Here is a 15,548-nt window from a genome sequence, read left to right as displayed (position 1 = left end):
CAGAGAGCAGTATTATCACAATATAAAAAAAGCAAATGTTTCTTACCATACAGGGTAACAATACTCGATGATTCACTTGATTGACTTTGCCCTATCTCATTTGTTGCAATCACACAAAAGTCGAGTTTCTTGCCAGGTTTTACATCGGTAGTCGTATATTCAGTCTTACTTGTCTGAAATCAACAAGACATTATTAGGATATAAGAATGTAAGTAGATACTCGTCTAGCATTATTTTTCTTGAATTTTATGTGACAAAAAGCTTTTATTGTGACAAAAGTATTTTAGAAAAAATACCTCCTTAATAACTGTGCCCCAAGCCATGCTGGTCGCTTCTTTCTTCTTAACTGTATATCCCGTTATTGGATAGCCACCGTCACTCTTTGGTTCTGACCATGTTATTTTGACTTTCCTTTTGTCAATGTTTTCCACCGTCGGCTTGTCAGGGGCATCAGGCGTATCTAGAAATTATAAATATTACAACTGGTCTTAAAATTATCATATGAATTATTTTAGCACAGAGATCTGTTGGTTTTCAGTTTAAAGGTATACACGGTTTTAACAAAAGCAGGCATTTTTAAGACTATGCAAGGTTCTGTAAATTTGTAATGTTATGTAATCTTTGAAGACATAGTAAACACTTGCAGCTAATGGTATTTCAAAAAAGAAGACCCCGCAGGGCACGAAAGCAAGTGAATTGAGCACGCCTCTACATAAGTGCCCTATTTGAAATACACGTACAAATATCAGTATTGTCAGGGACTTGGCCAAAGCCAAGGCAAAAGGCTATTTAAAATGACTGCAATTTTGCAATGAAAGGTCAAAACCACCATTTGTTCCTCGTAACTCTTCTCTTTATTATTTTTTGAAATCATAACATTGTCGGCCACGTACAGTCAGTGTAGGTGTACTGCAATTTGATATTTCTTCCTAAATATTCAAAATACAGTATGCATGGAAATCCACTCACCGTTCATAATGATGACAGGTTTTAAAAATTAACATTTCAAAAGTCACTAAACTTTCCCATGACCTTTTATGATCTAGCCAAAATGGCCTTGTGCTTTTAATCAAACCAGCCAACTTCACACCTCTACTTACACCACCACACATACACACCAACTATACATTTGTACATAGCCCTATCCATGCCAGTCATGCATGTTACATATAGCATTGACTCTAATCCAAACCTACCCCAATTCTAAAATTATAAAAAACCTATCCCAACATACCTATACTTTATCCTAACTTTGGGAGAACGAGTTGGCGCAGCGGTTGTTCCCTCGCCTTGCACCACTGAGGTCCCGGGTTCAAACCCCGGACGTGCCCAAGGACTCGCTCCATACTCGCTCTCGCAGATTTTCTCCGGGATCTCCGGTTTCCTGTTGCTTTCAAAATCGGTGATTAGTTGTTTGTTTATCAAAAACTTCCAAATTTAATTTTGGGAGCTGCACAGATAATTGGTAGATGTTACAATTTAACTGCAGAAATGTTTGCGCCGGGTTCGGCTGCAAAATGCCTAGTTGATGCGATCTGATTGTGATGAGTCATCATGGCAGTGGAATTACAGCGCTTTGAATCCAACTAGATCTGGTAAAAAGGCGCTATATGTAAAACTCGATTTTTTTATTCATAATCTACCTCAACTCTAACCCTAGCCATATAGCCAAAGTTGACAGGGGCTAGGTTCTGCATGGATAATGAGTTGTTACTTAAAACTCATCTTTACAATACATTTTGGATTTTCAATAATTTTCTTAATTCTGTCCAGAATGAAATTGTTGAGTCTTATTGTGTAATATCATCTGCGAAGTCTTGGCAGGGTAGCGTCTACATTGGTGAAGATGTGTTACCACACCAGAGTCAGTCCCCATTGTAGCACTCCTCAATAGATATATAGTATATAAGCACAACGAATAAGATCGGAGTGCTAAATCAACTTCCTGAAAAACCCCAGTTGATACTTTCAATAGATTGGAAATATTGCAATCCACCATCACAGCGCTTTTTGAATTATTGTACAATACCAGATACAGCTATTGCCTTTACTGGAGTACCATAATGATGTAGAACTGCAAGCATAACATTCCTGTTGACAGAATCAAATGCCTTCTTGAAATCAATGAAGGTGATGGTATGTGGTAGCTGGAAATCTGGAACGCTTCCATGATTCTTCTCAGAATATTAATTTTTTTTGCGCACAGCATTACGCTAGTTAATTGCTTACACCTATGTTAGCTATTTCATTTAGAATAAACCTTATCCATATAATCATTTGTTAAAGTGTCAAGACAAAATCTAGAATCAGGACAAACTTTTAATCCTTTTTAACAAGGGATATATAACTTGGGTGTTTTTATTTATGGAATAAACATTAGCATTTAAAAGCATTTAAAAACTAACAATGCTTTTAACAAGTATTCGCTCAGAAGCATTAATATCAAAAACCAGTTTGCATAGGGCATTAGGCAAAACATATTCAAGCAAAGATACACTGTGTAAACAGTTTATGCTAACATATTTTGAAAATTGCTGCATGGATTTAAGATTTTGTTAACCTGATCAAACAAAACATAGTGTTTCTCATAATCAAATCCTTGTTCAAGCAAAGGCAAAAAGGAAATTTAATTTAATTTATGAGACGCAATGCTCATTGTACCAACAAATTCAAGATCATTTATTGATTTATTTTTGGCTGTGAATGTTTGAACCCCTTGCAGTGTCCATGTGCCTGCAGGATCTGAATCAGTGAGAGGAGTATGAATGAATATTGAGTTTATCAATGCGTGGTGTTGATGATCTATTAAATACTTTAACTGGATTAAGCTGCTAAATATTTCAGTCGAAAGGCAGGGATAATGATGAGTCGTTTTGATCATATATTGATAAGCAGTAAGATTTCTTTAATTCTAATGCTTGGTGCTAATTTATTGTTTTATTCTTTATTTACTTGTTTCAAATCAAGTTATAATAAGCAATGGTTGCAAGCTGATTTGTAGTCATGATATACAAAAGAAAATTAATGTTCAAAAAATGTTAAATAATTACAATTTTAAAAATAAGCTTAGTGAAAATCTGAAACATCTTGTTTTGATATACAAGTACTTGTTAATACTTTGGTATCTCTATTAAGAACTAATTTTTTGCCTGCTATAAATTCATCAATGTGTAATACCGTGTACCACGCAATTTTTACATCATTGAAAACCAGTGAAGCTATTTTAATTATTATGCTCTTAATCACAATAAGGCATAGAACGAGTATTACATAAGTTAATTTAATAACTTTCTTACATATCATGCAAACTATGTCTAACAAAAGAAATGAAACTATTATTGGTAATACTAATTCTAGTAAGTTTATAAGGCATATTATTTCTTCTACCATGTCATCATTATTTGGAAAGTAAAGACCCGTGATTTTACCATCTTCATTATAATTAAAAATTTACCATGACAGTACTTAAAGTCCTTTTGCAATTTTATAGTATTTTTTACAGCGTATTGTGAAACTGACAAAACTGCGGAAACACAAAGCGAAACCCCAAGAATGTTGCCTCTTGTAGAATAGCTAGGAAGACTAAGTTCAATTTGAGAAGTCATGTATATATTTACCAATATTTTTTTACTAAAAACCCCACACTATACAACAACAACCCATCAAAAAACACCCATACCTAAATCTTATTATATTTTAAGTCTCTTACCTCGTTTTAGGTTTTAAAATAATATTTAAAAAAAATGAAAAACAAAAACAGTTAAAAGACACATTTTGGAGGATTTGCAACTGTTTTTTGGATCGTATGTCGAATTTAATCCTGTATTTTAGAAATTGGAAATTTTTAGCCAATTTAAATGTTTTTTATACAGGATATAATTATGAAAGACTGGTGGTATATATACTACTGTCTTAAATACTGACTTTGGTGACAAAATGTCACGGGCCCTGCATATCGACGGGCCGGCAGTAATTTTCACAGGCTTTTGGGCCAAGGACCCACCTATAAGCACTGTCTATAATAATCACATGCCTATACTTAGGCTTACTACTATCCTGGGCCTACACCATAAAGGTGAAATTTAACCTTTTTTTCTTTTTTTCTTTCTCACACTATCACTTATCACTAAAACTGGGAGGAATTTGAGATCGCGTCCTCTACCCTTCAGAAAATACCCTTCCCCCAATACTACTTGTACATGAGCCTACTAAATTACGTGCAATTAAACTTTTTCTCTTCTCTTCTCTCTTCAATTTTTCTCACTTTCTTTTCTTTTTTCTCTCCTTTCCCCTTTTTTTACTTGTCCGTCACTACTAAAAGTACTGGGGACATTTGATATTGCGTCCCACACCCTTCAGAAAAGCCCCCCCCCCCCCCCCCATGATCGATGCACATGTTCGTCATAGGCCTACATCTGGCACAAGCACCTGCGTAACCTCCTAAACACCTGCTGTATATAAACGAAAGAATAACGAACAAACCCAGGGAATATATACAGGCCAGTACGAACACACATCGGACAACTTCCGAACATGTGTATCCAGCACACTTTGTTTCAAGTTTTGTGCATGCACAAAACTTGAAACGGAGTGTCGACGGACTAAAGAAACATCACCAACACGAAACGCATTTGGCGGATAACAGCAGGACATATGAAGAACATAAAACGAACATTGACGAACACTAACGGATTTGCTAAAATACCATCCGTTTCTTGTACGGAAGACCGATCCGGTGTAGTGTGACACTAGACGGACTGGGTCAACGTACATCACCGAATACAAAAATATGAACAGGAACGTATTTGCAACGAACACGGGCCGAGTGCAACGAACAAAGAACGAAAGGAGAGCGAATTGACTCCGGCAATATGCAGCACCATACGAACACACATCGGATAAATACCGAACATGTGAATTCGGTACACTCCGTTTCAAGTTTTGTGCATTTACAAAACTTGCCGACGAACTTAACGAACATCACCTAACACGAAACGCATTTGGCGGATGATAGCATGCAGGACATAAAAAGAACATAAAACGATCATTGACGAGCAACAACGGATTTACTAAAATATCATCCGTTTCTTGTACGGAAGACCTATTCGGTGTAGTGTGACAGGCGCTTAATGTTATTCATACAAAAACCGGACTTACTCATCCTTGATGAACAATTGAAAAGGGCATATATTGTTGAATTTTCATCTCCGTACGACGCTTTTATTGATCAATGCTATAATACCAAATTTATTTATTAAGTCCTTTGTGTGAACTGATCACTCTCGACACGAATTACTCATGCAAAATCGTCGTCATCATCATTGGCTCTACAGGGTGTGTCCACAAAAACGTGGTGCCTGGGTTAAAAAATACTTGGGTTTGACACCCGAAGGAGCAAAGCCATTGCTAAATATTTGAGCATCAGCGCTGCCATTGGCTCAACAATTGTGTGGCAAATGCGTGTCGGCGCGGTCAATGTACAGCGCTAGTTTGTTTTCGCTCATCTGGTTGCCATTTGCTTGGCTATAGATTTGCTCTTCGCCATGGTATAAAGTTTTTGCTTTTCATGTGTTTTCCACGGTTTCTCACTTTTTGCATGTAATTTGATTTTGAATTTGCCACCTGCTCTGCGAGCTTTATGTGGCGTTCTCTGTATATTGTATATAATTGCAGTTATCTAATAAAAATATTTGAAATATATTGATATATGAAGAATAACGATTACGCATCATTCATTTTATCCGTGCGCTAGTTTGTAATAATGTTTCTATGTTCCATTGTACAAGGTGAGTCAAAAAAAGTGCAATAGAGAAAAAAATCCATTTTTATTTAAGAACCGATTTGAACCGTGTAGGTTTAAAAACATGTTATAAATGATATATCCATTAGTGACCTTGTGTGAAAAAACCAAGGAATTAGCATTTCCCGTTTTGTTTTTATGACACATTTTATATAGTGATACCCAATTTTAATGTTTGTCCAAGAAACATCTAAAATTTGAATGTCAGCCCACTCTGTGTAAGGTAGATTTGGAACAACTGCTATTGGCATTGAAATAAAATGGAGCACCCATTGTTATTTTGCTTGGTCTTGTTTAAGGAAAAAAAACATTATTTGTTGTTAATTTCATTTTACCTTTACTTTAAAGATGTTTATTCTCTATCAAAAACATACACATTTGTAGGCGGATTTTTTTCAAATGTCGAAATGAAATACGCGCAAATTGAAGTGGAGTGAATTATAAAATATCTAGTAAGTTGGACATATTGCAGGGCTGTCAACTCTCACGCAATGGCCGTGAGTCTCACGCATTGGGTCACTTTCTCACGGTCTCACGCCAAGGTAGTATAATCTCACGCCAAGGTAGTAAAGCTCACGCAAAAAGCTGGAAAATGAGTAAAATCTCACGCATCGTCATGAATAATTTGTTGCTCCTACAACCCCCCCCCCCCGCTTTTCACATTCTCGAGCGCCGTGGCTCAAATAATCATGGTACAAAATGAACATTGAGTCGGAAAATCCCGGTACATCTCTGTCTCACGCCAAGCAATTCCAAAAGTTGACAGCCCTGTATATTGGGATTTAAAAAAACTGGAGTTGAAGTCGAGTGAGGTATGAAGGACTTAAAGTAATGTTAGAAAGTTTGTTTGAACAGAAAAAAGAAATTGAAATAACGCAAAAATCAACCTTATTTAAGTTAAAGTCAGTTTCAGAGCTGGTGCCTTTATGGTGTATTGTCTGCTCTCATTCAAAATACATGGTACCTCGTGGACAAATGATGAAATTGGGTATCGTAGCAAAAGGACTTAAATTAGACAAGAATTAAACGGTAGATGTGATTGACTTAATTTTTTCACAACGGGTGCGTACTGAGTGTGGCATTTATAGAAATTTTCAATAATTGGAAAGTTCAACGTGGTTCTTACATAAATATCGATGCTTTGCTCTATTGCACTTTTTTTGATTCACCCTGTATGATGCGTAGGCCTCTTCCATTGTTTGTATGATTATATTAGGCTGGTGGCTAAGCATCATTAATTGATCTCGAACACTGGTCCTGTTTGCCCTGATTGCTCATATCCATAATATAAGTATCAGACTTGAGTCATGTTTATCAGGGACAGTCTGTGTATAGCTCAGTGGTTAGAGCGCTCGTTCCACAAGCGAAAGGTCTGGAGTTCAAGTCCCCGCATAGACAGGTATGTCCGGAGTTTTTACAATGGTTTAGCTGCCTATGCATGTTATGTTTCTACTTGTAATTTCATGTTTAATCTAGTGTGCGATGCGTGATTATTCTTTCCCCTATATAATATTTCAGCATTAATGTCAAATAATAAGAGATGATATACAATTTCAAACATCAACCCCTAAAATTCAGTGATTTTAAAGCACGTTTTTCAAATGATCTGCAAAAAGTAGTTTCTCATCTTATTTTCAAATATCGCCTAGGAACGGAAGTCTTTTACAAGTTGATTTCATAATAAGGAGAAGGAATACTCACTGTCAGGCTCATAAAACATATCCATGTCGAAGTTGTAGTCTGTGATGAGATCCTCGCCGTCTTGCGTCACATTGTATTTTCCACGTAAGTGATTAATGTGTTCACCGCACTTCTCGAAGGAAAACTGACATTGAGAAATTTCACCATCTTTTTGAAGTTTTTTGTAGCTTATTTTCTGGCGAAATATTGAAACGGAGAAAACCGTTAGATTTGAATTAATTTTAGGTGAAACCTGATAATAAAGATATAACATGCTTTCCGCGCTCCACATGCCTCCAGTTCGTAAGCGAATTCTAGTTCATTCTCTTCAAGGCCCTCTTGTTAGTCATTCATTCATATATTCATATTTATTCAGTACTCACATAAAAATATTACAGCACATATGATAAAAAAAATATACATTATAAATAAATAAAATTATAATGCATTACAAATCAAGTCACAGGGAGTCATTGCACTGATAAAAACATCAATCAGCGTCTAACTTCATAGACGCCTTCACCAACTCTAAACACTTTATGTAAAAAAAACAACCTGCACCTTTTGGTGACAATCCTCTTTTGTGCTTCCAAAGCTCTGTGTCAGTTCCGCTCATTGAGTTTCATGCTATTCACATTTTATTTTCTGTCGTTATGCTCTGTGATGATGTATTTGCCAAATGATAAACCATTTTTTGTTTGTTGAGAAAATGACAATATTGTTCAGATCGTATCAGGAAGTTTAGAATTTGGTAAATGAGGTCCACAATTGTTTATTTAATTATGCCAGCCAAAGATGTAGTAGTGTAAACAATAAATCAATGGAATACTCTTTATTTCAGTGATTGATATTGTGTTGCATTAGTGACTTCACTTAAGAGGTGTTGGGTGGACTTTTCAGGTCTAAACCGCCATATATTTATAAGGTAAAACATCATCACTGCGACCAGAATGCACGAAACAATCTATGGTTCTAATTTACAATATTTATACACCTACCTCGACTTGTTTGCCTGTCCAACCCGATTCCGGATAGGTTTTAGTTATTTTAAGTTCTAGGCCATTTGATGCGGAGCTGGGGTTTGATTCAATTACAAATGGTGTCGGTTCAGCACAGAGAATAGAATTGTCTTCTTCGTCCTTTCTTTGTGTCTTTATGACCTGAAACGAACCAAATTTTAACAAGTAGCATTTTAAGGCACAATAAATTCTGACAGCATGATATGCTATTTAAAAGGTGAAATGACCAGGTACAATACAAACAGGAGATGATACTCTTCCAGATATAAATATTTGATAATTTTAATCTAAAATAAATGCCGAAAACAAACAAAAAGTGTACTGTATATTTAAAAGTTTAAATGAGCCGGTACCATAGTTGATACCATACGAGACAACAGACAGGATACTCGTCATGTACGAGGTGTAAATGGTAAGGAAAATATGAACATTTTAATCTCCAATAAAACATTTAAACATATTCCAAAAGGTAATTACCGCCTTTAATGAATGACCATTATTCCAAAACGGTTGATCGTATCCCGAATTTGGATACGCATTCGAAGCAGAATTTATATATCAGCGCATTATGATGCCTTATTGTCCAATAGTCGCAATATGATTGATGCCGCAGCGTACATTTGAATGAACGTAGCCCAAGATTTGAAAGTTGTATTGTATTCAGTATTCATTGAAGAACATCTGTATAGCTCTCATTGGGTTATTCTTGTAGTTTTATCCACGTGATAATGAATAAGAAATGTCATTAATCACATAAGTGATTATTATTCACGTAATGTTAAATTGACACATAAAGATTACAATCTCAACAAGAGCCTAATTGCAAGTTGTCCATTCAGTGCTAAAGTTAGTTTCAAAATAATAATAATAATAATAATATTTATTTCTTATATAGCCCATTACATACAAAATCTCAATGCGCTTTACAATATATTTAAAAACACCAAAACTACAAAGATTAAATGCACAAATACATTTCAACTATATCAAAAATATACAACTGATACCATAAAACTCATGAGACTAGGTTAAAAGGTACACAAATTTAAAAGTTTAAGAAACATCACTAAATGCATTGGTAAAAAGGGAGTTTTTAAAATACTCTTGAAATTATTGATGGAATCTGCAGATCTGAGTTGTATAGGCAAGTTGTTCCACAAGACTATCATTCAGCATTAGCTAATTGGTAACTGCCCATGCCTTAATATCTGAAACACACCGTTCAATTATATCAATACTCTCACTACGCTTGGATGGATCATGAACTATATACAACTGTGTGTCATCAGCATAAATCATATGACTCAACCCATAGGATGAAATGATGTCACCTAGTGGGGCAGTATACATGGTAAATATGAGTGGAACCAATACGGATCCCTGAGGTACGCCCTCATGAAGAAAGAATTCATCAGAGGTGACACCACAAACATCAATGTCCATGGATACTGAATGCCAGTCAATATGATTTTGCTGCAACTTTTAACATTTTGGGTTGCTTTCATTTAAAGGTACGTTGCGACATCAATATTAGGACTATTACAACAAATGAGGTGTCAACCGTTCAACCAACCAATACGATCAACCGTTTTGAAATAATGGTCATTCATAAGGTTAAGGGATCTGGAATGAGCGTTTTGAGCGTTTCGACAGTATTTTTTGTTGCACATGAGAGCATCAGACATATCGAATTGCATTCTGAATACGAAGAATGTCTTTCTGGTATCAAATAATTTTCATTTTTGAAATTCACGATATAATACAAATTTTATGACAAATTATTAAAATTTGATATTTTTCACATTTTTGATATATAACAGTCCTCGAAGTAAATTTTATAAATCTAATGATATATTCTTAAAGTGTATGTAGCTGGGAGGAAAAGCCGACGATCAATTGGAAATTTTGACCTTTCATGTTGAAGATATGGATTTTTTCCCCAAAATTCCTATTTTTTTTGTGTGTTTTGGGAAAAAATCCATATCTTCAATACGAAAGGTCAAAATTTTCAATTGATCGTCGGCTTTTCATCCCACCTACATACACTTTAAGTATAAATCATCAGATTTATAAAGTTTACTTCGAGTGCTGTTAAATATCAAAAATATCAATTTTTAATAATTTGCCAAAAAATGTGTATTACATTGCGAATTTCAAAAAATCAAAATTATTTGATATCAGAAGGACATTCTTCGTATTCAGAATGCAATTCGATATGCCTGATGTGCTCTCTAATGTCCCGCAATAAATACTGTCCAAACGTTCATACCCCACCCCTTAAGGGGGGAATTACTCTCTGGGATGTGTTTATTACGTATGTTCATGAACAAGTTGAAAAAGAGCAGATACAAATTATTGATACCATACGAGACATAAACAGAAAGGAATACTCGAACAGTTACTAAGTCTAATAAGGTTGGGAATTTTGACCGTTTTAATCTCCAATGAAAACATATCATGTGTATGTTTATGAACTAGGAAATTTCGAAACCCACCATGGATATTGTGGTCTCAATTACTCACATTTATTATACACAAATATGTGTATGTATCTTTGGAACTTAAAATGAGGCACATTATAATATGTTGTAGGAACAATTGCTAAGCTTTGATTAAATATTACTATACAGGCTATATCAGCATTTTACAGCTTAGAAGACAGATACTCCATGCAATGATAGAATAACAAAGTGACGAACTTGACGAACTGCTATCCAGTCATAATTGCAATGTCCCCGCACACGGTCAAGAGTGTGCGCTATAGTATAACTACCCAGCAAACGCAAAACGTTTTCGACATCATTCGCAAAAGGTTAGAAAAGGTTGCTAGAAATCGTTTAAATGTCAGGTTATACAGGGTGAGTCAAAAAAAGTGCAATAGAGACAAGAATCCATTTTTATTTAAAAACCGAGTTGAACCTGTTAGGTTTTTAAACAATTTATGAATGATATATCCATTAGTGACCTTGTGTGAAAAAATCAGGGAATTAGCACTTACCGTTTTGTTTTTATGACACATTTCATAGCGATACCCAATTTTAATGTTTGTCCAAGAGGCATCTAAAATTTGAATGTCAGCCGACTCTGTGTAAGGTAAATTTAGAACAACTGCCATTTTCTTAACCTCATTGGCATTGAAATAAAAAGGAGCACCCAAAGTGTTATTGCCCTTGGTCTTGTTTAAGAAGAAGAAACATTATTTGTTGTTATTTTCATTTTACCTTTACTTTAAAGATGTTTATTCTCTATCAAAAACATACAAATTTGTAGACGGGCTTTTCAAATATCAAATGAAATGCGCGCAAATTGAAGTGGAGTGAATTATAAAATATCCAGTAAGTTGGACATATTGGGATTTAAAAAAAAACCACTGGAGTTGGAGTCGAGTGAGGTATGAAGGACTTAAAGTAATGCTAGAAAGTTCGTTTGAACAGAAAAAAGAAATCAAAGTAACGCAAAAATCAACCTTATTTAAATTTAAGTCAGTTTCAAAGCTGTTGCCTTAATCGTGTAATTGTGTGCTCTCATTCAAAATACATGGTACCTCCTGGACAAATAATGAAATTGGGTATCGCAGCAAAAGGACTCATAAAAATTAAACGATAGTTGAAATTCACTTCATTTTTTCACAGAAGGTGATTTTTGAGTGTGGCATAGAAATTTTCAATAATTTGAAAGTTCAAAAATGGTTCTTACATAAATATGTATTCGTTGCTCTATTGCACTTTTTTTGACTCACCCTGTATAATGGACATATGAAGGGTATAAAACATTTTCATAACATTCAAACACATTTGTTGATGTAACGTACTGCAACTATTCTAATATAATGTTATTTAAGTGTTCACAAAATACTTGGCAAAATATGTGGGTAAAATGTTTTACTATAACATTTTGAACATATTGACGTAGTGTGTTTTCATACAAAACGTTTTAAAACGTTTCTATATATGACCTTTATATAACCCGCCATTTAATGTTATTAAAACGTTTTCATCTAAACCAGAACCCAATATATAACATGTTTAAAACGTTTTAAAAAACATGTTTGTGTTTGCTGGGTATGACTATACAGAATACAAAACTTACATCAACCCAGTGCTCTTGAACAGCATAAGCAGTGATGATTACATGTTTTGTTGACGGATTCTTGGGATTTGGTCTCATAAACATCAGCATCCGCCTCACCTGATCTCCAGACGTAGTTGCAGTAACGGAGATGGCTCGTATGACTTTAATGATTACGTATTGTGATGTAACCTCTTCTAACCAGCCTGCTGCGTTGCCAGCTTCTGTATATGTTGATGGCAGTTTCTCCCATTCACCTGAAAAGGTAGTTGTTTTTGTCCAAAAATGTATATAGTTAGTATTTGAAGAGCTTGTTTCCAAACAATGTTAAGTCCACAACCCATTGTTTCTCATTTACTTGTGTGATACAATCACAATTACTGTGATAAGTTTGACATTAGCAACAATGAGTTGTACCATCAAAAAGCCATTATTTACCACAACAATGCTACTAAACAATATGCAGACAATTGTTCTCATTTGGGAAACAAAGGCCGCACACAGTATTGTTACTGTGCACCCATCCACTGTTTGCTTTTTAATGGTGCATCCAACTGAAATTACTATACCCATCATCACAAACCATTGCAATATCGCACAGGTAAATCAGACACATGTGTTTGTGGACTTAACATGGTTTGGAAACAAGCTCTTCATTTGTTGTTGTTATGTTTTACTTCTTTTTTTTTGGTTTTGGTCCTCGACATGTCTCTGATTTTTTAAACTAACAGAGAAGCTAACATAAATATTATTAAAAAAAGGATATTAAATTTTTTTTAAAAGCAAAACAAAACGGACACAACACAAAAGGACTGTGTGGTATTTATTGCATGTTTATATACACTAGCTGAATAAATGGGATCGATCACTAAACGGGAAGAATCACTTAACACTAGTATGGCGATAGATACCATACTGAATTACTATTTTATCGTTCCCTACACCCCCAATCACACCAAGATCAAAGGGATTTAAGATTAAGATGAATATAAAACTTGTAAATGTTGTGGGTTTTTAAAAGTTTTATTAAAAATGAAGTCTTCCTACATCGTTTAGTTTTTCTACTTTTTCGTCTTTCATATTTTTTCCGAATTAGTATGGCCATTATGTTAGTGCTTTTTAATTTTACAAACTGGCAGCCTTTCTACGTTGTTTACTTTTTTTTTTTTTGCTCTAGTAAGTCCAATGTTGTTTATATGTTGTAGCTTGAATGCAAAAATGAATGTCTTTCTTCGTCGTTTACTTTTTCTTTTTTTTCTTCTGCCGATTTCTTCTTCCCATTAAGATACTAGTATTGGTATTCCGATAGTGCTTTTTAATTTACAAATTGAAAGTCTGTCTACATCGCATCGTTTACTTCTCTGTTCCCGTATTAATTTTTATTGCTTATTTTGCTTTGTTTTCCTGTAGATATGTGCATGACACTGCGTCCTCTTTGGCCCTCTTTGGCAGTTAAAATACTCTTGTGACATGATGCTTACATCAACATCAAGGGCGTAGTCTTAGCTCTCAAATGCCGTTTGTTTCAATCATTTTGAATTCGGCAATCTAGAGATCAGTTTCACTGAACACAAATGTATGAACACCCTTTTGTGCCACCTTTAGAAAACTATCCAAATATACATGTACAGTACAATTAATAAAAGAATACTCATTTGAATGATTAGAAATGATTATGTAACAATTGCTCAGTATGTAATTGTATTGGAGACGAGGCTCTGTGACCCATGTACAAGAACAATAATGTTAAAGACCAAACTGCAAAATTGACTAAACTGTTGATTTCAAGCAATGTCGGATTCAGCTGCTGCACACTCGGAAATATTATAATTTGTACTTATGATTTGATGAAAATCATCAATGAATTTTAACAGAGTATGCAATATTTGTTTGTCTTTCAACAAGTCTTGATTGATAAAGAGAACAGTATTATTTCCATGATAAAATCATTGACATGTACATGTATTTAACTTGACAGCAAATGTGAAATATATTTGTTTATCTTTTAATCTGTTTTAAGTGGAAAAAGAGGATCATTATACCTGTATCGTGATAAAACAGTAAAAACAATTTTGTATTGTTGTGTAATCGATGCATTCTTTAGATTTCACGAAGAAACTCTTGATAAACTTGATGCTATCATTGATTTACATGCACAGCCCTCTTCCCTTGTAAAAGTGGCACAATTGTGATTTTACCCTTTCGTTGTTTACTAAAAATATCTCGAGATTAAACATGCAAATTGAACAGAACAAACGGCGCTTGAGAGCTAAGAATGCGCCCTTGACGTTGATGTAAGTATCAGGTCACAACAGTATTTCCTAACTGCCAAAGAGGGCGTTTTTCACTTTTTATTTTGAGACAGGTTGTACTTGAGCTCATTATCAAGGGATTAACAGGGTTAAAAAGAAGATTCAAACGGTAATTCTCGCCGATTCAAACCGAAGATTCAAACGGTAATTCTCGCCTATTCAAACTGGTTTCGTTACGTTGTGCGCTTTTCAAAATGAATTAAGGTCCACAATTTAAGTCAGCTGGTGCACCAATAATTGTTTTAATGTTACAGTGAAACTAGTAGAATTTTGCGGTTCTCGGTTTGCGTGCTTTTAGGTTGTTGCGATCATTATTATTGGTCTTTTGACCTACGCTTGATTTGTAGCATGTTTCATTCCTCCTCATGTGCGTGTCTACCTATCAGAACAATTATTAAAACAAATTGACCCCTGTAAGACCTTTCACCTTAAACATCTTCACTCCCCTACCCAGATATTATTATCACCAAGTAAAACGGACATTAAAGTATACCTTTTCAAAGCAGACCAATTTCCCCTTTCCTGAACTTAAATCAATAATAACCTTAATTGACCCCTTTGTGACCTGTAACGTCATTCACCTGATATCCCTTACCCAAAGAATGTTATCTTTAGGTTTGGTTGGCATGGGTTTTTAGAAGCACATAATGACCATTAACACTTTTAGGG

The 15,548-nt window shown here is 34.8% G+C and overlaps 1 protein-coding gene across 1 annotated transcript in view; it reads right to left on the bottom strand.

Moving 5' to 3' along the window:
- LOC140145143 (myomesin-2-like) overlaps positions 1-15,548 on the bottom strand; it is an 89,713-nt gene that overhangs the window by 66,911 nt on the left and 7,254 nt on the right. The window contains exons 3-7 of the mRNA XM_072166921.1: positions 12,589-12,824; positions 8,479-8,640; positions 7,502-7,676; positions 297-460; positions 47-173 (exon numbers count right to left, since the gene is read on the bottom strand). Of these exons, the coding sequence (XP_072023022.1) occupies positions 47-173; positions 297-460; positions 7,502-7,676; positions 8,479-8,640; positions 12,589-12,824 (864 nt within the window). The remainder of the gene's footprint in view (positions 1-46; positions 174-296; positions 461-7,501; positions 7,677-8,478; positions 8,641-12,588; positions 12,825-15,548) is intronic.

This window comes from Amphiura filiformis, unplaced genomic scaffold (genome assembly GCF_039555335.1).
Source record: "Amphiura filiformis unplaced genomic scaffold, Afil_fr2py scaffold_148, whole genome shotgun sequence".
Lineage (NCBI taxonomy): Eukaryota > Metazoa > Echinodermata > Ophiuroidea > Amphilepidida > Amphiuridae > Amphiura > Amphiura filiformis.
Note: the sequence above shows the minus strand (reverse complement) of the source record. Positions and strands in the feature narration are given on the sequence as shown.